General features: G+C 32.4%; 2 protein-coding genes, 1 long non-coding RNA gene and 1 other non-coding gene across 12 annotated transcripts in view; 3 read left to right on the forward strand and 1 right to left on the reverse strand.

Moving 5' to 3' along the window:
• The window catches only part of LOC130980010 (uncharacterized), a 28,107-nt gene extending 10,563 nt beyond the window's left edge, over positions 1-17,544 (forward strand). For 4 of the 9 annotated variants that reach the window (XR_009086842.1, XR_009086844.1, XR_009086845.1 and 1 more), the window contains 3 exons: positions 12,538-12,596; positions 16,293-16,493; positions 16,821-17,544. This is a non-coding gene — a long non-coding RNA (uncharacterized LOC130980010). Of the gene's footprint in view, positions 1-4,598; positions 5,753-5,990; positions 6,420-12,537; positions 12,597-16,292; positions 16,494-16,820 lie in introns of those variants that run through there. The other 5 variants (XR_009086846.1, XR_009086847.1, XR_009086849.1 and 2 more) reach the window with 3 other exon arrangements.
• Positions 17,545-18,922: 1,378 nt separating this feature from the next.
• On the forward strand, positions 18,923-19,118 carry LOC130932265 (U2 spliceosomal RNA). Its single transcript, XR_009067422.1, has one exon. It is a non-coding gene; the product is annotated as a U2 spliceosomal RNA (small nuclear RNA).
• Positions 19,119-19,452: 334 nt separating this feature from the next.
• LOC130982471 (uncharacterized) lies at positions 19,453-20,700 on the forward strand. The gene is made up of 2 exons (XM_057906485.1): positions 19,453-19,953; positions 20,110-20,700. The coding sequence occupies exons 1-2, from the start codon at positions 19,525-19,527 to the stop codon at positions 20,383-20,385; spliced, it is 705 nt and encodes a 234-aa protein (XP_057762468.1). The 5' UTR covers positions 19,453-19,524; the 3' UTR covers positions 20,386-20,700.
• A 303-nt stretch (positions 20,701-21,003) lies between these two features.
• Positions 21,004-22,227, reverse strand: LOC130981480 (F-box protein SKIP23-like). Its single transcript, XM_057905072.1, has one exon. The coding sequence runs from the start codon at positions 22,225-22,227 to the stop codon at positions 21,004-21,006; it is 1,224 nt and encodes a 407-aa protein (XP_057761055.1).
• Between the last annotated feature and the right edge of the window lie 2,376 nt (positions 22,228-24,603).

A 24,603-nucleotide genomic window follows, 5' to 3' on the forward strand; every position in this document is an offset into this window, starting at 1 on the left:
TTGCTCATCTGTCAGTTTTTGCAGATAAGTAATATGATTCGCGGCTAGTTGCCTTCTGTCATACCGCAGTTCATCACAAATTAACCTGTTAACACCATCTGCTATTAGTTGATGGTTCGAACATTGACTCATATCTGGTACTGGCATTGGTGGGTAGTCTCTAAGGCTCTTGTTGTAACTGTTTAGCATATTTTCATTTGTATGAGTGTTAGCTCCTTCAACTCATCATCTGTAAGAACTAAATCTGCGTGCATAACAGGTCTCATCCAAATCAGTGTAATGTAATAACTCTATGTGTGGAAAAATTCTCTCTGACTTATAAGGATTGTAATAGCCAGCTGACCATATAAGTATCTGATTTGACTTACAATTGATAACACAATTTTCCAGACAGGACAATTTATTACAAATTAAAAATAGTCTAATTAGCATAAGAGCCTTCTTTTTTAAGTTAGTGATATTTGTCACAAATTCCTATCCCTTACCATCAATTGGTTATCCTTTTACTTATTTCCTATAAATTTATTGCAACTGTATTTTGATTAAACATTACACAATATACAAATATACAGATTCATGAAATTAATTCATTATTATATTGTGGTTGGTTGGAATAGCAAAACTGTTGTGATAAAATTTATTGATTAATTACAAAATATCATTTTTTACCTATTGAGATAGCGAAAATATCTAATTATGATAAACATGAATTGAAGTAACAATTACCTGGATTATCAAGTAGTCTTCTCTGCCTATGAAGTATATCATCACATAGTAGAGTCCATGTTTTTTCCAACATGTTCTGGTCTATCCATTGAATTAGAAATAAAAGTGTAGTAAAGAGCTTTCTCAGATACGCTCCAGATCCCAATGGCTAGCTTCTTCTATTGCATCAATATATTCCTTGTCATCATCTAGAAGACCACGTGCATAACATGCCTCTTTAAATGAGGAATAAACAACACCATCTACGGTTCTGATATCTTCATAGGAAGTTGGTCCTTTCACAAAATTAAGGAGTAGTCTGAGGTAGTAACTTCACCCGAACCTGGAGGCACAAAGAAGATTCTTCCAATAACATTGTGTGTTTTTCGAGGCAACCACACCCTATCTTTTGCTTCCACAAATTTGTAGGGAGTTCTGCATGTCAATGACCTAGCCATATATCCATTTGCTTGAAACCATCCAATGAACATAGATCCTTGACGGATGCTTGTTTCACCACATCATCTAAATTTTCATGGTCTTTAAATATCACATTTTGTTCATCGGGTAAGTGAAAACCTAATCTCACAACAGAAGGATCTCTATAATGGATGTATACCCAAAAATTCTCCAGGCTGCTTCACATGGAGATATGTCTACTACAATAATACATGCTCACTTCATCGTATTCATCCAACTCGGTGTTTGATGTAGCACTTTTATAGAATGAGGCTGTGACGCGGTCATGTCCTTTATTCATATTGAAAAATACTTTATTGACCTGATTGGTTGCACCACTCAACATTATATGAGCCCCATATCTCATAAGTAAGAGCTGTTATGAGGGACACATAACGGTTATCAAGGTCAATGCCAGACTTTTTAATTGTTTTCCATCTTCCCTACGTCTATATACCGGATAACCTTCATCGTCGACGGTGTGTTATCAACAAATTTCTTTGGGAAGTGACGAATGCATTTACCATCTTCCATACACGGTGAATCTTTCTTAACCAAACCACACGGCCGTGCATCAGGCTTTTCCACTGCTTCAAAGTAATCTGCATCTGTCTTCTTATCTGGTATCTCAGCTGATATAATTCTGTCAATGTCTTTTGCTGTTGGATATTTGTCATCCTTATGGAGAAATAGTAGTATATGTGCATGTGGCAATCCAGTTTTTGAAAATTCAATGTGTAAACAACTGCAAAATCCATTAATGAACATTTAATAAATAGTGTATGTGTAATAATATATATGATAACATGAAAGGTTTTAGTGACTGTGATTAGTAAGATTAGTAAAAATTACCTGCGCTCACTTTTCCAAATATTTGTGGCTCTAATATCTTTAATTAGAGTATAGTTTTGCCTTGAAAGCTCTACAAACAATGTCAGGTCTATCTTCGGGAGCTGTTGGATATTTTGTCATCCTTATGGAGAATAGTATATGCATGTGGCAATCCACGTTTTTGAAATTCAATTGTGTAAACAACTGCAAAATCCATTAATGAACATTTAATTAAATAGTGTATGTGTAATAATACTTATATTGATAACATGAAAGGTTTCTAGTGACTGTGATTAGTAAGATTAGTAAAAATTTACCTGCGCTCACTTTTCCAAATATCTTGTTGGCTCTAATATCTTTAATTAGAGTATCTAGTTTTGCCTTGAAAGCTCTACAAACAATGTCAGGTCTATCTTCGGGATTCAACTCTCTGTTCTTTAGAAAGTCCTCAACTTCAGGCCACTTAGGATTGCATGTGAAGGTAATGAAAAGATCAGGATAACCCACCACCTTACAAATAGCCATTGCATCTTGATAATTCTGTATCATATATCTGGGACCCCCCGTAAATGAAGAAGGCAATATAATACGTTTGCCACATGATGATGGTGTTGTTTCTCCACTGAAAACTGCTTCCTTTATTCCCTTGTACATTTCACATCTGAATTTATCTTGCTCTTGACGTATATAGTTCAACCTGGCTGATTCAATCATAGAATATCCGTCAACCAAAAATTGTTGGAATAGTCTTCTTGCATATAAGAGGGGAGATCCATCAGCTAATCTTTCTTGAATTCTAAATGCGAAAAACTCCCTCATGGACACCTCTTGTCGTCCTTTCCCACCACTATGATTCCGCTTATTAAGAAGTATATCTTCTTTGTAACCATCTTCCCCATAAGGAAATAACAAAGGATATTGTAATCCCAAATAAGCTGGATTGAGTTGATTGATCCTTTGCAATCTTCCACTTTGTGTCTCAACTACAATGTCTTGATCAGTCTTATCTATATCAAAATCTCCAACAATCAAAGCAGCCACTTCATCGGTTGAGGGCAAGTTATATCTTCTACCATCCTTTCTTCTTTTGCCGAGTAGCCTAAGCTTGATCGAGTTATTTGAATCCTTAGCAATTGAATCCCTGACCATACGAAATGCCTTGACCAAAATATTATTGTCATCAAGCATTTTTTTCAAATCTCTTACAATATCTTCATGAATCTGCTTGTTCTCTTCACCCCTACGGCAGCAAATCAAGTATAATATTATAATAGCAGCATATAAATTACAATGTTTTGGCTCTGAAAATTTTAATTAATAATGCGTTAATCAAAAGATGACAAACCTGATGGCAGCCATGCGGTTTTGGACTTCGTTTTGTGTATCAAATACATATAATTGCGCAAATTTGGCCATACTTCCTTCGGGTGGTATGAGACTACCCATTAAATGATAGTTCTCACCAAAGAGAATGAAAGTTGGTGGTCCTCTGGAATTATTCCTGCCACGATCTATTTTTGCGCCCATGGATGTGAACTGGAACATGCTATTGTAAGATCTAATATTTTCACGAAAATGCTTGCTCTTTGGACCATTACCGTATAACAACTCATACAACACTTTAGGAGCTTCTTGTAAGTGTGGAACTTGGACTTGTCCTCCTTTACAACATAGAGTGAATTTAGGTTGGCCTGTGTTATAATTTTTGTTTGACCTTTCGTCATACCAGAAAAGAGCATTACAATGCTCACATTCATACACTGCATCCCCCATGTGTACATACTCTGCAAGCAGCAAGAAGGATTAATTAAGTCGATACGATATTATTAGGAATGTCTTAGATTTTTTATATTTGTGTCAGTAAAACATGTTTTATCTAGTACGTACCGCCTTCTTTAGATTTTGTTTTTTTAGTGGTATTGGAAGATCTTAGGCCAGATCTTGTACCTACATCATTTTAAGAAATTTCACAATGTTAGTTTTATGTTAATGAATTTATTGATAATTGACACATTCTTACTAATAGACGAAATGTAGAAATCTGCTCATAACCTAATGACTGTTGTTCATTAATCCTATTATTAATATGATCAGAAAATGAACACTGACTTCTATGTTTATTTGATTATTAGTCAATTACTCATAAACTGGCTATGAATAGTTATAGGAGGATATATCTAAAATAACAAACAATTGTCCTTACCAATTTCGAACAGATCCTAAGCATTGAAAAATACTATCCACAACACAGAAAAGTGGTTGGTTGGGTATGATTTTAATTTCATATAGATATATTATTAACTCCTAATTTAAAAGAATTAATTATGAATACCTTGGTTGTGGATTTTGGTCTCATTTTGTCTTGAAGCATTTAATTTCAACCTTCTGCTCCTTCTGGCATTTCTAAATTCTTCTGTTTGGTTTGATAGTTTTAGTACACATATAGGCAACATTATCTTCATAAAAAAGAAGTATGGCCTCATTTATATTTTAAAACAAAGGATGGTCAGTGTTTCATGTACCTTGTGCATAGTTCTTCTGTTGTGCTTTATTATCCGCCATACTATTTACACTAATAGTGTTTGATATTTTTGTCTTGCTAGATTGAACTGAGTCCACTCTATCTTGAATTATTCTTGGACCACCTGAATCTGTATTTTGAAATGCACTGTCTCCATCATCAACTATAATTATCTCTTGCATAATTTAAAGTAATAATATAAAGATTTAATTCATTTAGCTTACATTGAATTGTAGTCCAATCCATGTTGCTTTGGTTCGATATAGTTATATCTACTGTACCTGTTAACCAAAAATAGATCTCTCTTTTATTGAGATACAAATTCGTTCTCTTTAAGAGCACCAAAAACCTGATTATCTATATATCATTTCAGCAATTCAGGTTGAATGTTATCTGGTCATACAAAATAAATTTTACCTTCCTTACTTTGAGAAACACTGGTATGTTTTTGTTGAGCTCGTTTCGATGCTCTTTTCATCCTAGCATGCTTTGCAAGGTCTGAATATCCAAAAGTTAATTTGTTTACCCGATATGCACTGGTAGATAAGTGTTTGGTGAATTGTTTACAATCTATTTCATTACCTATCATTGGAATTTCTGGTGCTAATGTATTGGTTGATTGAAGGGGAACCTCATTCAGATTATACTGTCCATTGCTGACATTCTCTCCCACCCTTATGGCTAGGTCTACATTCCTTCCATTACTAACAAAACAAAGGCTGTTTTCCTTATCCTCTTCATACATTTTCTTTGCATTGTTATGTACGCAATCTATAGTGCCTGCATTACGAATTCAAGGTTAACCCGAGTATTTTTTGAAAAAAATTATGTAGCCTTTTAAATCTGTATCTAAATAGTAATTACTTAATGGTATAGAACCCCTTGTTTGGCTAAGTCCCTCCATGCTTCTTCCATTGAATTGTGACTGTCCTGTAGATAAGAATATGAAAACATCAGTGCCTGAATGGAGGACCTGCCACCATATTTTTCATGAATGAAAATTATCGTAACAATAATTTTTTTGACCACATGACAAAGTAAATGCATTAAGAAAATCTGCACTAATTTTTTGACACTTGTATGTGTTTATATAACCCAGGTTTTAAGGTGTTTAACTTTTTACATTCAGCAGTTAATGGAAAATTCCCATAGTTTGTCCAAGATTCCTCACTGTCCAGATGCATTCAGTATAAGTATATACTTCTTAAGCTTAAATCTAATCCAATACATGAACATATATATATATATATATATATATATATATATATATATATATAACTTAAATTAAAGCCTCTAATGTATATGTAACTAAGACGTTAAAATAAAGTCTCTAACTTAAATTAAGTATTAAAAGGGTATTACCTTGTTGACATGCTCCATCAGTACGCTGTCTTTTCTTAGCTAGTTTGATAGCTCGTTCCCTCCTAGCATACTTTGCATCTTCTAACCATCTATGCGTTGCCAAAACTGTCAGGTAAGCAGTATTCTGGAATTTTCTTTGTCCAACCTGACTATTGGTTTCTCTTTGAATACCAATGACATTGAAATCTGGGCAAATGTTGTTTTCCTTTCCTTCATGAAAGGGCTCTTCTATATTTGTTTGAGCGAGCACTATGTGAAGTATATATTAAGGTAGTTGTTAGCTTGCAAGAAAATTTAATCTACTAAGGTTTAGATTGACCCCCCAAGTGGCTTATATTGGTCAAAGAATCTACATTATTATTTATTTTGGTTGATTAATTAGTTACCTTGTCTAATCTCTTGAATGCCATCTTGCTGGAGAACTGATTCCGTTGGTATATAATTCACATCTTGGTGGTTTGTGATGTTTGCATGATCATTGCTGTCATGCTGGTTCATCTTCCTTTTATTTTTAAGAGATGCATATTCATCTTCATCTACACATGGTGGTATGGAAAAGATTTTCGTTATCTGTCCACAGAAGCAAAATATTCTCATAGGTTTTCACTATGGTTGTTTTCTTGCTTATTTTGAAGTATAACTTGATGAGTGGCCAAACTTCACGTGCATTGTGTTAAGAATTTGCATAAAAATACCATTATTTCATTTATTTTTTCAAAGTCTAGTTTTGAAGTTGAATGATATTTTTTTTTAGTGACTCATCTTATAAATTTATGGATGTTGCCTTTTACATGATATTGCTAAAACTTCGTGTTTTGATTTGAGTTCCCCAAAATCTAAACCCTCATATGCATAACCCCTCAATTTGGGACCACACAGCAATTTCTCTGTGTCCTAGCTATATTTTGTAAATAATCTGAGTAATGGTCATGGAAAATTAAAAATCGATTTGTGTGTAAAAGCTAATTATAAATAACTTTTTAAAAGATAATAGTAATGATCACAGTTTTATTTAATTATTGTTTCAACATAATTTGATAGAACACTTATGTTTTATTGTCATACATGGATTAGTGATCATTTCCTTAATTAGATTATGTCAATATATAGATTAGTGAGTGTTTTTTTTTAATTCAAGATTCATTGGTGTGTTAGCTTGCATTTCACTATACTCTTCAGAATAAGATATATTAACAATAAATATATCATTTCAAGCCACTCTTACCATTACATATATTGCTAATACATAGATATTGACCTGAATTTGAAAACATAAATAAATCTAGCAAAATAAAGCTACTAATCTTTCAGGCTATCCCAAATTGATAAACCATTCCTATTACCATGGTTGCCTTCCATTGATAAAATTACATTATAATTTGTAAACAAAAAGGAAATAACTCCTAAATCAAAGAAAGTGGACAAAGCCTATCATATAAGACAAATTGTCTAGGTACTGAGTGGCACAAAACAAAATAACCGGAATCGTTATACTCTCATCCTACCCTCATCAAGATATACTAAACCATATACAGTCCATTGGAGTGCAGAGTGATTGTCTTTACATTAACGTGCTCTTGCCAAAATCGGTGCGCCAGGTGGACTCTTCTTGCTTCCATGAACCTCAGCTTTGTTATAAGTAGATCAGTCCTCAGTGTCATTTGAACAGTTTAGAACCATTCCTAGTCTCCATTACGGATATGATATCCTTACCAACTAATAAAGAAGGACTGTATGGAATTCCAAGCCCAGTAACCTTGATCATCTTAGCCCAATCAAGATTTTGTTCCCCATTTTGCTTCATTTCCCAAACCAATATCTGTCTTGACAATCCAACATTGTGATAGGTTAATAATCCTATACCTTCTTTAAAGGGAGTCAGGGAGTGATATTCAGATTTCACCTCTGCAGGTATTGTAGCCTCATGGAAAGATCTGTGCCTGAGATTGAATGTGATAATGCTTACTGGCTCAGGAAAGTTAGGTCGTTCCCAACCTATCCAGTAAATGACGCCATTGTCCACAACAGATTTGGGTCCAAGCTTCTGAACATTGCTTTCAAATGAACCTTCATGAGTCCACTCCCTTTCCACTGAACTATAAATACTCCAGGACATGGTGCTGTCAGAGTAGTGTCGCTTGTGTACATGCACAATGCGGTATTCCACACTATCTTCCAAATACCCAAAGGCATAAAGAGATACAACGTGGCAGCAGTGCTTGCTAGCTTCGTCTGGTGCAAAACGCCTCTTTCGGGTGAGGGGATTCCACATAAGTAGCCTAGAATTGAGACCCCCATGGAAATCCTCAAGCAAATGACTCCATGGTCGGAGCCTATGATTGAGTAGAAGCCATAATGGTTGATTTCTATCGGAACATTGAAATTAAACTGCCGCCCAGTATCAACTGAGGCTCGAACAAACCACATTGAGTTTTGATCACTTGGGGGGGACCCAATTCCAACAATGATGCTTCGGTCTGTCTTTGGTTTCCTTATAGTTTTGCTTGATAAATAAGTTGGTGCATAGTCTAGAATTCCAAGCTTTACTCAGACTTCTGCACTTTCCTACTGTCTTTGGATCTGTTTTCACAAAGATTTTTAAGATAATATCATCACTCAGGAATGGAAGATCGCATCTCTTTGGTGGGATATCACTCATTGTGGCTGTAAAGGGGTTGAACGTTTGGCTAATGGGGTTTAGTGACTTAGAGGAATGGTCACTCAATTGGAATACCACACAACAGTTTACTCTAACCTATTTATATAATTAGCTTATATGGGTGTGAATGTGCAGAATTGTTTAATCCTTCTATAAGGACGTGGGTGTGGTTACTTTAAAAAAATAATTTTTTATTGCAAGGCAAAAGAGCTATATAAAACATCTATTATATGATAATGTATTTTAATTTAGGGATATATGGTAAAATGTTGGAATCCCACTCAAGCAGAACATAATTATTATTGGTTTTTCTAACATTATTCCTTAAGAAAAACTCCCCACCAAGTTGTCCTTTTTAAGTAATGTTTCTTGAAGGTGCTAGATCCATAGTTATGTCATTAGCAGATATCTTTTCTCAATATATGGAGTATTAGTAGTGCTTAATACTTAACAACTTGGTTTAGCATAATCTTTTAATTATAATCTATATGATTATAGCATAGCAGTTCTGTTAATATGATATCCCCCCATAGTTGGGATATTTCAAGAAGTGTGCTACTAATGGAATTGATAAAGCAATTAAGTGAACCATGAACTAATGAATCTTCTGTTGTTATAATCAATGTTCTATAGTTCAACAGACCAATAAAATGTGATTGTAACTAAAAATAGGTGACTTAGTATCTTCACAAATAAACCGCTACTGTAATCCACCTTAATAAATTATTAGTTGAAATGATATTAGTTGAAATATGATATAAGTATAGCCTGATATCTCTTTAATTTTTAAGAAATTCTTTGATGAACATTCTGAAAATAATGTTCCAACCTTTTGTGATAAGATCTTACTTGATATGATTTGCCTAGGGATAAACTAAACGTATTAACGGTTGTGTATTTGCAAGGGTTAGGGTTTTTATCCATAAAAAACTTATATTGACCATGGTCACTCACATGATTATTATTTAGGCATAACTCCTTTATGCTAACTGCTTTATCCTATGACTCCTTTTCCAGCACATGTTTTCACTAATTAGTATAAGGTTCTGTATGCAGCTATACTTTCATATATTTAGGATTCCTGCAAGATGTCACTCACAATTGATTATTATTTAGGCATAACTCCTTTATGCTAAACTGCTTTATCCTATGACTCCTTTTCCAGCACATGTTTTCACTAATTAGTATAAGGTTCTGTATGCAGCTATACTTTCATATATTTAGGAATTCCTGCAAAGATTTATAAAGTCAACAGATCATACCATTGTGAACCTTCTTATTCTCGATGTTAGAAAACAGAACACGACATGATTTTGGAAAAAAATAATATTTCTGGGAAAATGGAGTCTACTATTAGTTAAATTTTATTCAGCAATATAGTCATGCAGATCATTTTATATCAGACATGCATTAGGTCCAGCAATTAAAATTCATTTGGTATGTATACAGTCATGCAAATCAATTTATACCAGACATGCACCAGGCCCTATATGGGTGGATTTCAAGTATGAAATAGAAGCCAGCAAATAAAATTCATTGGCATTTATACGTCATGCAGATCAATTTATATCATACATGCTGTTGTAATCCACTCTAATAAATTATAGTTGAAATATCATATAAGTATAGCCTAAGTTTCATTTTTATTTTAAGAAATTTTTTATGAAAGTAATTCTCGAAATAAGGTTCAAACCTTTTTTGTCCAGCAGTTACTTGATATGATTTGCTTAGGATAAACCTCCTTAAACGGTTGTATATTTGCATTGATGCGAGTTTTCACAATTGATTATTATTTAGGAATAATTGCTTTATTCAAAATTGCTTTATCCTTTGACTCTATTCTCAGCACACGTTTTTATTAATAAGGTATGTGTCATCATCTCCAATGACACATAGCTCTGTGAACCCATCATGTGAGCAGTTTATCTGTTGGTCATTAGCATAGATACCTGCACTTTTGGCACGTACCTAACTGGAATTCAAAAGCTAAATCACAATTTTTTTTATATAGCCCTGACCTAGCAAATGGTTTCATTTTAAAGTGCCTTAGCTGAATATGGTGTAACATGGTATTGTTTATCTTGTTTAGTAGATTTTCCTTTGTTGTATATTCAAGTTCTGCTGCCTATAAAGCATATGAGTTGCAGCAACCACAACTGGTTTTCTTTAAGGAAAAATTTTTAACTTGTACTTTTCTAAAAAAATTGTACTTCCTAAACCTATGATGCAGCTCAACTATTTTTTAACACCAAGACTTAAACCATAAAGCATTTTAGATATAACCCTAAGTACTAAGACTTAAACCCTAAACACTTTTCTTAATACATTTATTACTTATATAATATTTTTATCCAATATTATAAGTTATTTCTTTTATAAAATGTCAATAATAAAATCAATTCCTAAGGTAAAGTAATATATAAACTGCCATTACATACTTGACGGATTTAGTGCCTTTCTTTAAGTGGGTTTTACGAATTTCAATCTAAAAAATATAATTAATTTAATTTGGAATATCACAACCTTATATATAAAAAGGAACTATTATATATTAATAGATATATAATCGTAAACTGAAAACTACTTTATTTTTATTATTACTATATTTAGACGTTTTTAATTGGAATAATCATAACTTTATTTATAATTCAATCCTAATTGTGTTGTACATTGGGTCTCAGTGCCTTCTTCATTCAGATTAGCAAGGTTTGATTTTCGCATTGAAATGTGTAATTTTATTTGAATCTTCAAATGTCAGAGGACTAACATGGAGCTATGAACCTGATGCAGTACAAAGTTAGCTTCATAGATTTGGAGAAAACTTTTAGCTTCATAGATTTGAGGAAAATTTCTAATTCCTCATACGTTACACAGTGATCTCCCTATCCAATGGTATATAGATTCAGATCATTCACTATTTAGGAAAAGGTCTGTGTGCAGCGGGATCTTGATAGGCATTCCGTACTATTGGACTTAGTCAAAATTTAACAAATTTGTTCCCTAGCTTTGAAATTTGGTGATTATCAATCCTATCGATGGCTTGTCATATGTATTGAGAACACGCTAACTAAAGTCAATAATAAAATCAGTTGCATCAAAAAAATGGTAATACTTAAAGTGCGATTATATACATGATGTATTTAGTAAGTTTTTTAAGTGGGTTCTACGAATTTTAATCTTCACATGTATAACTAATTTAATATGGCTAATCAATCCTTTAAATAAAAAGTAATATTTTTATTAAAAATTTGTGGTATGTCGAACTATTTTTCCATGGAAAAGATATTTTGTCGTACATGGGGTGTCGCTATATTCTCATTGTCATTAGCCATGTTTTGATTCGGAATTGAAAAGAAAATATAATTGGCATGAAACATGTAGCAGGACTAACATCGAGATATGAACTTGATGAAGTTCAAAGTTAGCTTCATAGATTTAGGAAAAATTTCTAATATCTCATAACGAACTAAATTGATCTCCCTATCCAAAGTTCTATGCATGCATCCCATTCACTATTTAGGAAAGGTTTTGTGTTGATTGCTTTCTATAAATTATTACCTGACTAAACAAAAGTCATTGTATGGATATGCAAATTTGAAGTTAATAGTTATGACTATTTTATTAGTATACAAAAAAAGCTAAGTGGCTAGTGTATATGCTGACAATATATAAAGTAATAAAGTTAGATGAATAGCTATCATTATTGTAATGGAACATCTACATCCAATGTTACTTTGTTTGAATCATTAGGACATGTAGATAACAATATAAGGTTTTATCTACTACACGACAATATATCACAAATTATTTAAGGTTTTATTAAGATAGATATCAAATGGTATAAGCTAATTATATTAATTAAGTAACTGAATTACGTTAATTATAATTGATGAGCCCAAATTTGTTGGCTAATCACCAGGATTGATTAATTCAATTTAAATTGGTCCACCCATGACAGTATTAATTTTTATGACATCAATTAGCCTTCCCTTTTTATCAGGTATGACGAAGGCACTGGAGTTTTTCTTTTAATTCACCTAAACGGAAGCCATGCATTAAGTAAGTTCTACCAAATTTATATTCACATACACATCACTGCACCCATATGATAACGTCAATACTTTTATACGGATAGGTTGAAATATAGATGAAACTTCAAAACTTTCATGGGTCTACTTCTTAGGCAATTTGCAGTGAGTATCCTGCAAAGATTTATAAAGTCAACAGATCACACCATTGTGAACTTTCTTATTCTCGATGTTAGAAAACAAACACGGCATGATTTGGAAAAAATTATATTTCTGGGAAAATGAGTCTACTACTATTCACTACAATTTGGGTTTATATAAATCTAATGAAGTTTTAACCTGTTAAAATTCATTCAGCATTTATATAGTCATGCAGATCATTTTATATCAGAAATCCATTAGGTCTAGCAATTAAAATTCATTTGGCATTTATATAGTCATGCAGATCAATTTATTTCAGACATGCATAAGCCGCTATATCTGTGATTTCAAGTATGAAATAGAAGCCTTGGTTATGGTAGTATGACGTCTGAATTTTATAAATCTATAGACATTGTTGATAATTTATACTTGCTATTAGTACCTTCCAAAGTCTTAATTCATGTGTTTAATCCATCACAATACATACTGCAATACTACCAAAAAACACAAATAACTTGTCCATGAAGACATACATTAGTACTCAAAATGCTAGCATATATAAATCAATACTGGTTATCACATATTACAATATTTCTAAAAGACCCAAATAACTTGTTCATTAAGGCATACATTAGTACTCAAAACGATAGCAAACTTAAATTAATACTGGTTGATATATTATATAACCAAAAGGCAACGCATCATGTGTAATTTCCCAACTATACTCAAATATTGATTAGGGTTAATTATCACATTCAATGGTCTGCATCTTTTGCCTCTTCTGCCACCCTTTTGGCCTAACTTGTTAGTGGAGAGTTGGAAATCTTCTTCATTGTCAATGTTCAACGACACTGCATGTTTTACCCCATTGAGAGCTCTCCTAGTTGGGGTCTTGCACTTGAGGCTTGTGACAGAATCCTCCACAACATCCTGTGGAATACATACGTGTATATTGGGTTAGTTGACAATAAACTAATTATCCATAGATGTCCTTCATATGTTTAATGTAAACTTTAAATACACCACAGAGCACTGAGATTATTATCAGACTTGAGATTAGCCACAGTTGCTGAAACATCCATTGAATTGCTGATCCATTCTCCTACAGAAAGGCACACAATAATCCTTCTTAGATATTATAGCCAGTTTCTGACTTGAATGTTTATTAGTTTATACAGCAATAGATATAGAAGATACATACAGTTAACACGTCAGAAGGATTGCTGATGAATTCCATAGGGCAATTTTTTTCTACAATGTCTTCATCGTCACATATCTTCATGATAGTGTAAACCTGGTCATGCTTGTTGATGTTGGCTGTTTTGACATTGATTTTAAAGAGTAACTTTTTATCCATCATGTTATCAAGAGTTGGGGGGTAACCTTCCCCTTCCAAACACTGAAAATTTAAAAGAATGAACAAATCACAATTAGTGTATATGCACAAAAAATCCAAAAATTTGATATCTGAAAGGGATATATGTTGAACAAACATCTTTATCCTTGATTTGTTCAGCTTGTCTCCCTATAAGCTGTGTTGTTTCTCTATCCCACATTAACATAGTTATACTTCCTGTTCCATCATAGGCCATAACTTCAATCTTGTACCTATTATAAAATATGCAATACCAATTGTCAAAAAGGATTTCCTCTTAATAAATTCCCTTGCCAAATAGTTTAGTAGACCAATAAAATGGGATAAATTCTTTACAATTCATGCAAGAAAGTTAATATTAATTAAACTGCATCTGAAACTTGAAAACATTATTCTTTGAAATCTATTAAAGGCACCCAAATTAAGTCTTCTCTCACACCTAAGGGATGCACTGCCATGTGTGTGACCACATTTGGAACATTCATATCGATTTCCAATTGGGGTTTCTACTTTCTTTGGACACTTCCTACACGATTTGTAAAACCAATCGTTGTTGCCAGCATTGATAGAGACAATTGTCCCGCCAATCCATATAGGACCTTCCTGCACCAAGCCCAGGTGTAAGTATCAAACCATCATTGTTGTGTTTAATGAATGCATAATACACTTAATTATTAGTAAAAGTGTTAGCGAATTTGACCTCTGTTGAATTGAGTGCGTCCTCTATTGATTTCACTACGACACCTCCTCTTTTCAGTTCTGCAGCACCAGATTGCACACCATGACCGGATACCTGACTAATCCTGACCGAATTAGAGGTTACACTGTCAAGCAAGCTGCACATTCATTCCATTAAACAACGTCATTAATTGGGAACACAACAGAAAAAAGTGCTTCTCATTGATTGTTAGACAAACCTTTTCCGAAAATCATGTACTTCCTTCATGTCAGGATTAACATGTATTTTAGAGACATCAAAGTGGCTCTGAACCGATACCTTTTCTGAAAACATGAACAATAAGAATCAGTTTTGCCTTTAGTAAACATGGGTTTATCACATACCAACTTTCGTAAACAAACCACTTGTACTAATGGAGTGGGTTAGGAATTTTAACATGTTTATGCATACCATTCCATCGGCTGGGTTTAAAGAACTGCAACACCACTATTAGTGGTTCAACCCTGCCATCTTCAAGATGGGGAACTATTTGATCGACCATGTCACCAAATAACACACAATCAAGATTGTTGTTACTGCGTAACACAAAAACCATACAAATCCACATTAAACTGATGTATACTGTTTCAAACAACACAAAACTTGTCTATTTTATTCAAGAAACTTACTCTAGGTCTGCTATCACAACCACCATACGTTTTGTTTCCTTTCCTTTGCTTGTGATTATATCCCTTGGGTCCTCCTTCCCAACAACCTCCCCGATTATGTCTAACGAAAAATGAATGATACCAAATAAGTCACAATATGAAAGATACTGGAAAGGATGGTTACTATCTAAAGAAACAGACAAAGTAGTTGCTTACCCAATAGTTGAGAATCATCAAGCTTTTCGGCAGCAAGGAGCTCTGGGATAGGCTTCAAGCAGAAGGGTTCGAGAGAAAAACTTGGATTTTCCACACGAACCACAACTGTTCTGTGGGAAAAGTTCAAAGTCCACCTATTTCTTGTTGTTTTAATCTTCTCCATCTTGTCCACAACTATGAAGTTACTCATAGTGTACATTTTAAACTCCTCAAAAAAACCCCTCCACTTCTTGAATAAACCTTTATTGATTGACGCTTGGATCCTTCCTCCCTGGAAAAAAAAAATTCATTTGCCATAAGAATCTCATTGATCAACAACGAACTGAAATGAAGTAAATAAAATTAACAGCTTACCTTAATATCTTGAAGTACCATCTCTATGCTATTAACTTCCTTTTGGTTGTACCTGTTTGGATTTTCCCATATACGAACAACATACACCTGAAATTTCCATTCAAGCTTCTTGGCATTGACATTCATTAGCATATCATACCCTTCAGACATTTTTACGCAGCTTTGAGAAAAATTAAACTGCTATGTGTTTATTGGTGAGAAACTATTTCAATACCTTTTATACTATAATTTGAAATCTTTGATTTATATCCATTGAGGTTGGGTTGGGTTGGTATACTACTCTACATATTGACTCATTTTGTTGTGTTGTATTAGGTTGCCAGATGTCATTGAATTAGGAGATACACTTGTCAAGCAAATGATGTTCCACATGTCAACCGAAGACCACTACTACACTCCTATTATATATTAATAGATTATTTGTAGGTTGGTATTTCATCCGGAGCTAATACAGTTGCAGCTCTAAGATTGGCTAGTATTTGATTAAGGAATACGCATGTTTGTCGGTATTTGGAGGTAACAAACTTTTTCTTACTAATTAATAAAAGAGTAACGCTAAGAAACCAATTTTTTTCGGCTAATATTAAATAAATTTTTAAATTATTTTATTTATCTTAAATTTTAGATTATAAATCCTAAATTTTAAATTATACACATTCTATAATTAACTAATATTTACTAATTAAAAGTTTATTTTCTATACTTTCTCATTTCTTTTTTAAAAACAATAATCAAATTTGAAATTATACACAAATTCTATACTTTCTCAAATTTTGCTTTAAAGATTTTATGATTCCATGTTCCAAATTTTGTTTACCAATATGTCAAATGCCTTATATGCAGGATGGGAACCGGAACAAGACCTTGGCGTTTTCTGAGAGGCAATCACTAATAACTTGTCTAGGTAACATAGGAAATAAATTCCAAGCTGTGTTATTCAGCTCATGTTTTGTATCATTGTATGTTCATCCTTTAGGATTGAGTGTCTCCCTTTTTTTTTTTTCCTATTATTAGGACATGATAAGATTATCATCATTGTAGTGCCCTGTTTACATATTTTTGTTGATGTTTTTTTTTTTTTTGGAGTGTATTAGAGTGCATGTAAAAAAGCATATACTAATTTTTTTAATTTGATAAGGATATAGCCATGTTTTTAAAACGTGGCAATAGTTTTTTTTTAAAATTGACAAAAGCGTGGCAATAGGTTCATTTGTAGGTACGTTTAGAAAAGCGTAGCCTTATTGTCCTCTATCGAAAGTGTACGTAAAACCAACCTTCTGGGACGTTTTAAAAGTGTGGCGATATGTGCACTTTTAAGTACCTATAGGTTAAGACCTATAGCCACGCTTAGAAGCGTGGCAATAAATGAAAGCGTGCCAACAGAAAAAACGTGTCGATAGATCCACAAAAGCGTAGCGATAGAGCAATTGGCACGCTGACTGATGTGACCCTTTCAAAAGCGTGCCGATAGTTCAAAAAGCATGGTGAAAAGCTATCGGCACGCTTTTTTGCACTTTTTGGTACACTTTTAAAGCGTGGCAAAAAACTTATTTTCTTGTAGTGATGAAGAAATTTGACCTCCTTATGTAAATGTTGATAATGATAATAATATATTCTATAAAAGAATGTTTTACCAGTCTTCTATAGCAATAGATGAAAAGTAAAACCCACTAATATCACTTGTAATAGCATTTAATCAAATAGCATTTTTTGTTTTGCCACGATTGAAAGGTTAATCAAGTTCTGTTAATAATTCCTTTTTGTATATAAATTATAAAATGAAAGGCTGTCTTCTTTGGCAGTTGTGTACTTTAAATCATGCTATCATATACCAATTTCTTTTAATTTACAAAATTATAACAAAAGGAATACCAATATTTAGTTAGTTCAAGAGATTCGATACTTATTCTCTTTTAGTAGTGAACCAATGGATTTTCATACTCTAAAAAATAATAATTATAACAATAAGAAAAGAGAATGAAAGAGCAAAAACCAAAAGAGCCGCCCCACGATTATAAAGTACAGTTTGAATGCTTGGGATTTATGTATGTGTTGACGATGAGAACGGGCAATAACACATCCACTACTAATGATGTTGTTGCTACACTCTTCAGAGAGAGAGACAGGGAAACACCTCAAAGCTTCAATGTCTCCTTTGCCAAAAGCAATTGGAACTTTAATTTCCCAGCATTTTTGGGTAATGAGACATTAAAAACATGGCACATTATTGTCCAATCCTTTTAGTGACCCTATAGTATGAGGAGAACAACTAAGTTACTATGCAATAGTTTATCCCTGCCACGTTGCACAATGCTGTTGATTAATAAAAAAGAGGGACAAAAGATTATTCATTATGATTCCATGCTATATTATGGCATTATCGCCTCTCATGTTCTCAAACATAATGAAACATTTATATGCCAAAGAACTTGGAGCAGACGTGTGGATAACATTATATTTTGCTTTTCAAAGGAAACAATCATTAACTTGTGGATATAAGATTATCATGACAAGGGTTGAAAACTTGAAATGCTATTGCATCTTGTATGACCCATGTGGATACTACAAAATATAATTTCTAGATTTTTCTACAATTAGCTGAAGTTCATTACAAATAATGTTTAAAATTAATTAACCTCTCTACTCATACGACTTCTTTAAGCATATAACTCTTATTTTATATATACGCGTGTGTGTAATCATTTATACCAAGAATAGTCTAATTACAATTATGAATCACTACCACTCTTCCTATGGGCATTCCTAACCTTTTCTAGCATGAAAGTAACAACGAAACAGACACACACACAACACAGTTGTGAGATAGCCTCTGTTGTGTACTGCGTGTAATTGCGTTGCTAGTGAGGTAGCCCACATCGGGGTGGAGTAGCGAACAAGAACCACAGGCTTTGATATAAAAAAAGCATGGCTAGACAGAGCAACTCATACCTTTCTCGGCCTTTTGGCTAAGATCAAGTGTAGTATCTGTTCTTATCAGTTTAATATCTGATATGTGGGCCATTGGTCCACACGGTATTAAATTTATTTTTTGAGGGGGAGTGGGCCGCACAGTAGCTTGCTACTGGGCCTCTCGAGCGTCGCCCATGCGTTGCACTATTGCAAGGGCCTGGCGCACCCCACCAAGCCCAGTTTAAATACTTGGTTATCTTGTTCATACTATGGGCAAGTGAATGATTTTATGGTAAAAGATGTTTATTAATTTACCGAAAAAAAAAAGAAACTGTTTATTCAGAAGATGCTTCATTTTTCAGGGAATAGAGGTGGCATAGGCCATGTAGTGTAGTTTGTATTTATACTAAAAAATAAAAAATATATTGATGCAATTCCTTAACTCGCTATTAACGAATTGCCAAGTGTTGGCTACTGATTGCACAAAGGAAAGACCCAAGTGAAGAAGATAAGAGATTCGCAGCCACAGACCAACCCAGCCTCTTATTCTTTTATTGGCCTCAGGATGAGGCAAATAAGATTTTGGATTTTTTTCGAAAAATAATTACTGTTAGAGACACATCATAGGAGCTGTAAAATGAACTCCTTAAGTGCACCAATTCCATGCAAATTTTACACTAAGGAACCAAATCTTAGAAGAGGAAGAAGAAGCAGCAGCATTATATTTTCTTCTACATCCTCCACTACAAGCACAACCAGCATTAAACCCTCAAAAGATAAGTCTTACACTGTTAGTTTCAAGACACAAAGGGCTTGCAAGCTTGGCATTTCAAGGTACCCTGATTTCGAATATGATGCACAAGGTGGAATTGGAACTGGTTCTGTTGCAAAGATGGCCACAGATAACATTAATGAGCTTCTTGTTTCATTTGACCTTGAGACACTCTATATTCCACCAATAACTAATTCTACAACCAAGTTTCTGGGGTTGCCACTGCCCCCATTCTTGAAGATTGATATAGTCCCAGAAGCATTCCAAGGAACCATTAACCAAGACTCTGGCAAGGTAACCAATTTAATTTCATAGGAGATTACAGTCTTTGAACTCTACAATTTTATATATATGGCAAAGTGATTCTTATATCAATAGTGGGAATTGAACTTAAATTCTTGTTAGATACGATATTTATTAACTGTGCCAATCATCTTTGTAACAAGCTAGGTTGATTTTGAATTCAAGGCCAAGTTCTTGTTTTCTGCTGGGAGTATCTACAAGGCTCCACCACTAATGGTGAAGACAGTGTTGACATCTGAAGAATCAAAGGGTGATATGAAAAATGGAAGAGGGAAGAGATTGGATGAAGAGGGGAATTGCAGGCTGGTTGGTGTGGCAAAAGTTGATCCAATTGATGATTTTCTCATGAATTCCTTCCTTACCCTTCCAACTGAGTGTCTTGCTGAACTCAATGCTGTGATCTCAATTTTTGTCTCACCTTAAAGAAGAGATCATCATCACACTTTGGACATTGTTGAAACCTATTTCAATTCATTTCATAATCCAAGTCGGAAATATTGAGTAAAGGATTCAGTGAATACACAAGTTAAATTCGGACTAATTTATTCATTTTAGAGCTTACTGTTCTGTATCACATTTCATGTATAGCAACAAGCCAACAATGCTGAAGCCTATTATAGTGCATTACAATATAATAGACCCCATCTTATTTGTATTTTGTATGACAAATTGGTAACTGTATAGTTGTTAGTGTAATGTTATCGGTTTTTACTTTGTATTTATATTTGTATTTCTCTGCTATATTGATCTTTTTTATTGTTCATGCTTAAGGATTCACTTATTATGTTCTTGAAATTTGGATGTGAAATTTGAGAATGTCACAAGTTATAATATCCATGGCCAATTTACGTGAGCTAGTGAGCTACATAAACATTAATGTATATAACTATATTTTATAAGTATTTATTACCTTAAATAAAATAAAAATAATAATACTAAGATGGTTCGAAGAACGTATTTAAAGTAAATAGTAAATAATCTAAACAAAGACTTGGAAAAAGAATATATTAAAATTCAAGGACAAAAGCTAAGAGCTTTGAATTAGGGTAACAACCAAAGAGGAGGACAAAAAAACTTCACATCTAACAATAATCTATAAAAACGTCTGTTTTCCAAACTAAAGACGCCAAGATCTTGAGCAACAGCATAGTCACATGATTTTATCTCTATCATGTTATCTGAGAAGAATATCTGATTTCCTGTCTTTGGATAAGATGCCGGTATTTGAACAGAAGAAGTAAATCCGATCATTAGTATGTAATCACCCAAATTATAAACTCTTGACCATTTTTTTCCATTTTTTTTCAGTTCATAGATGTCGAATTTGTAAGTTTCAACACATTCGCTGTCTCTTCTATCCAAAGGAATGCGAAAATGTCTTACCAACATTAACAAACTTCCATTGGCACATCCAATCAGATATTTAAGCGTTAAAGTGCTTCTGTCAACTCGGGATGGAGGTCTGACTTCATGGATTCCTCCCTCAAGCCGCCCTGATTTTGTCTTTGTATCAAATTCATATAACTGGCCAGCATGGTTTACTGCATATATCTTCACTCCAAAAAATATAACATCTTCAAACTCGGAATCTCTAGTTGGAAATTCTACCCATCTCATATCATTAGGCTTATAAAAAGCTAATCGGTTACGAGGTCCATATATGGCAGCCGCCATAAAATTATGATTGTTGCGGTCAGGAGGTGAATTTATAACAACCTTCCAAAGTTGAATTTTATGAGTCGAATCTCGATCTAAGGTGTAACTTTCGTCGTCTGGAAAATCCAACAGAGTGTATTCATCTCCATGATTATCAGGCTCGTACTTAATTACATTAGGAAAAGTTGAGATGTGAGGAAGACGAAACTCAACATTTGTAAATGGATTTAACAGTAGCAGGGTACCTTCAGATAAGGATACCATAATTAACCATCCATGAGAAGAACCACGGATGACATAGTTCTGCATCTGCATCTTTGGCAGCATGACATGGTAGATTCCCCGCTCTTTAAGGCCGTGAGTAACAAGAATTTCTTGACCTGCAACAGGTAATTGCACGATCTCCTCGTCTTCATAAGAATTCTTCTCTGTTTCTTCAGGTATTAGCAGCCACGGAACATTGTTGGCATTGGGAATCTTTGGAAGTTTCAACCTCCATTCTTTGCAAACCAATCCAAGTTGGATATAATCATCGTATGAAAAAAACCCTGTTGATATTTCTAGCAACAAATCTTCATCAATGTGTGCCCATCCATCAGTATCACCCATGTCTGAGGTACAAGCAATGATAAGAAAATAGAAATCAAGGATAAAAGATAAGAAAAAGACCACACAAAAATATAACAAAAACATAAAAAGACAGATAAAGAATTTTTTTAAACTTTTAAAAAAATTGTTCTTAATAGCTTAAGTTACCGAAAAGTTTTTAGGCATTCAAAGAATCTATTCTTAACAATCTAGATTAGAGGAATAAAAAGTCACAAAAAAAATTTAGAGGGATGGAAATTAAAAGGATACTAATATAATTATCTTAGTGTTAGATCTTTTAATCTTTTTCATAAACAAATCCCTCACCTCACTTAATCACACAATAAAAATGCTTATAAAGTAACTGACGAATTTTATTCACTAAATGGTCTCAAAATATTTAAATAGACTTCTAATAGACTAATCTAAAAGATAAGATAAGATAATTTAATTTAAATCTTTTAAAGATAAAATAATTTAATTTAAATAAGATTTGATCATATTAGATTAGATCAAATTTGATTTAAATTTAAAATTATAAATACATAATAACTAATTTAAATCGGATTTGATCTTATTAGATTATATCAGATTTAATTTAAGTTAAAATTTCTAAAAATACTACTAAATAAATAATAACTAAATCAAATCTTTTAACAAATTCTAATAACAAAACAAACTATAATATAAGCCTAATAATTTCAAAAATTAATATTAAATTTGTATCTTTCATTGAACTTGAAAAATATTGTTAGGTCTCTTCTATTTTGATTTAGTCCAATGGATGAATGCTCAAAGGCCCTGGACACCAAAAACGGGCGTTTGCCGCCTACGACGCATTAAACATTTTTTTTTTCACGTTCCAAAGGCGCTAAGCGCCACACTTTGTGAATAATAAAATAAAAAATGGGGCATAAAAAATAATTAAAAAAAGAGTATAATTTAATAAAATCACAGAGGTAAAATAGAGTTAATTAAAATATTGAGGAACTAAGATAATTAACTAAATATTGGTAAGTTAAAATATTGAGATTAAACGTAATATTTTAGTGTAATATTTAAAATTTAAAAAATATAAGAAGAATTTAAATAAAGATAATTAATTGGGTTATGCTATGGTGCTGAACAATAAATTTTTCAGCAGGTGCGGAAGATGCGTTGATCTTTGGAGTGCTTGACGCTTGACAGCGGTGTCAACACTCACAGACAGAGACTCAGAAGGAACAGAAATTGTCAGAAAGTAAATTAATTAGAGGTGTTTCTTTTGAGAATATAAAATTATATGATAAGAATATAAATTAAAAGATAAATTTAATAGTATTATTAGTTTGAAATTATAAAATTTGAAATAAACAAAAATAGTAGAAAAAATTTCAAAATTTGAAATTATTAAAAATTTGAAAAAAAATTTAAAATTTTTTAAAATTGACACTATTGGTAATTAACGTTATAAAATAAATTTTAAAATTTAATTTAATAATTTAATTTAATTTTAATAAAAAAATATTCAAATTATTATATTTATATGATTAATTTAAATTATTTGAATAAAATTAAATTAATTAAAAAAATAAAAATATACCAATAGAATTCAAATCGTACAAAAATAAAAAAAAAACTCTATAGTAGTACTTTTGTTTAAATTTTTTCATTAAAATTACTTATTGAAAAATTTATTCTATAACGTTAATTACCAATAATTTTAAATTTAAAAAATTCCAAAAATTTTAATTTTTTTTTTCAAATTTTTAATAATTTCAAATTCTGAAATTCATTCTATTACCTTTATTTATTTTAAGTTTTATAATTTCACACTAATAATACTATTAGATTTATCTTTTAGTTTATATTAGTATTTTTATCCATTACGGGAATATACATTTTTTAAAATTACGGTTTATTTTGTTCTGACAGTATAGATTATATATGGCACAAAAGATTTATAAAATTAAACTACTTTTACAAATAAAAAGTCGTAGGTTGACAAAAATCTCTAGCTAAAAAGACCAAGGTATCTATAGATAAAAAATCAAATAATAAGATTTTTAGTTATTATTTTTATATGAAAAAGTTTAATTTTTATTAATAATTAATTTTAACATTCGTTATCTAAAATTTGAAACAATTTAACGTGTATACGTTTACATTTAATTAGGTGGTAAGTCTGTTGCACAAATAAAAATAATTAGGTGTTAATATTTTTTCTCTTTATGTCTATAAAAGTATAATTAGATATTAGCATAAAAAATTATACTGATAGTTATAAAATTAACTCAAAATTAATTTTAAAACAATTGAATCTTGATTCTAACTTTTAATTATAACATTAGTATTCTCTCCAAATTATATGTAATAAATATTTGAAAGAACAGAAATAAAAATATAGTAAAAATTTAA

This window comes from Arachis stenosperma, chromosome 5 (genome assembly GCF_014773155.1).
Source record: "Arachis stenosperma cultivar V10309 chromosome 5, arast.V10309.gnm1.PFL2, whole genome shotgun sequence".
Lineage (NCBI taxonomy): Eukaryota > Viridiplantae > Streptophyta > Magnoliopsida > Fabales > Fabaceae > Arachis > Arachis stenosperma.

Bases quoted from the DNA above. Each gene is read 5' to 3' on its own strand.
- LOC130982471 (XM_057906485.1), top strand. From the start codon at position 19,525: ATGAACTCCTTAAGTGCACCAATTCCATGCAAATTTTACACTAAGGAA. The intron at 19,954-20,109 runs GTAACCAATTTA...GTAACAAGCTAG, and splicing joins TTAACCAAGACTCTGGCAAG to GTTGATTTTGAATTCAAGGC.
- LOC130981480 (XM_057905072.1), bottom strand. From the start codon at position 22,227: ATGGGTGATACTGATGGATGGGCACACATTGATGAAGATTTGTTGCTA.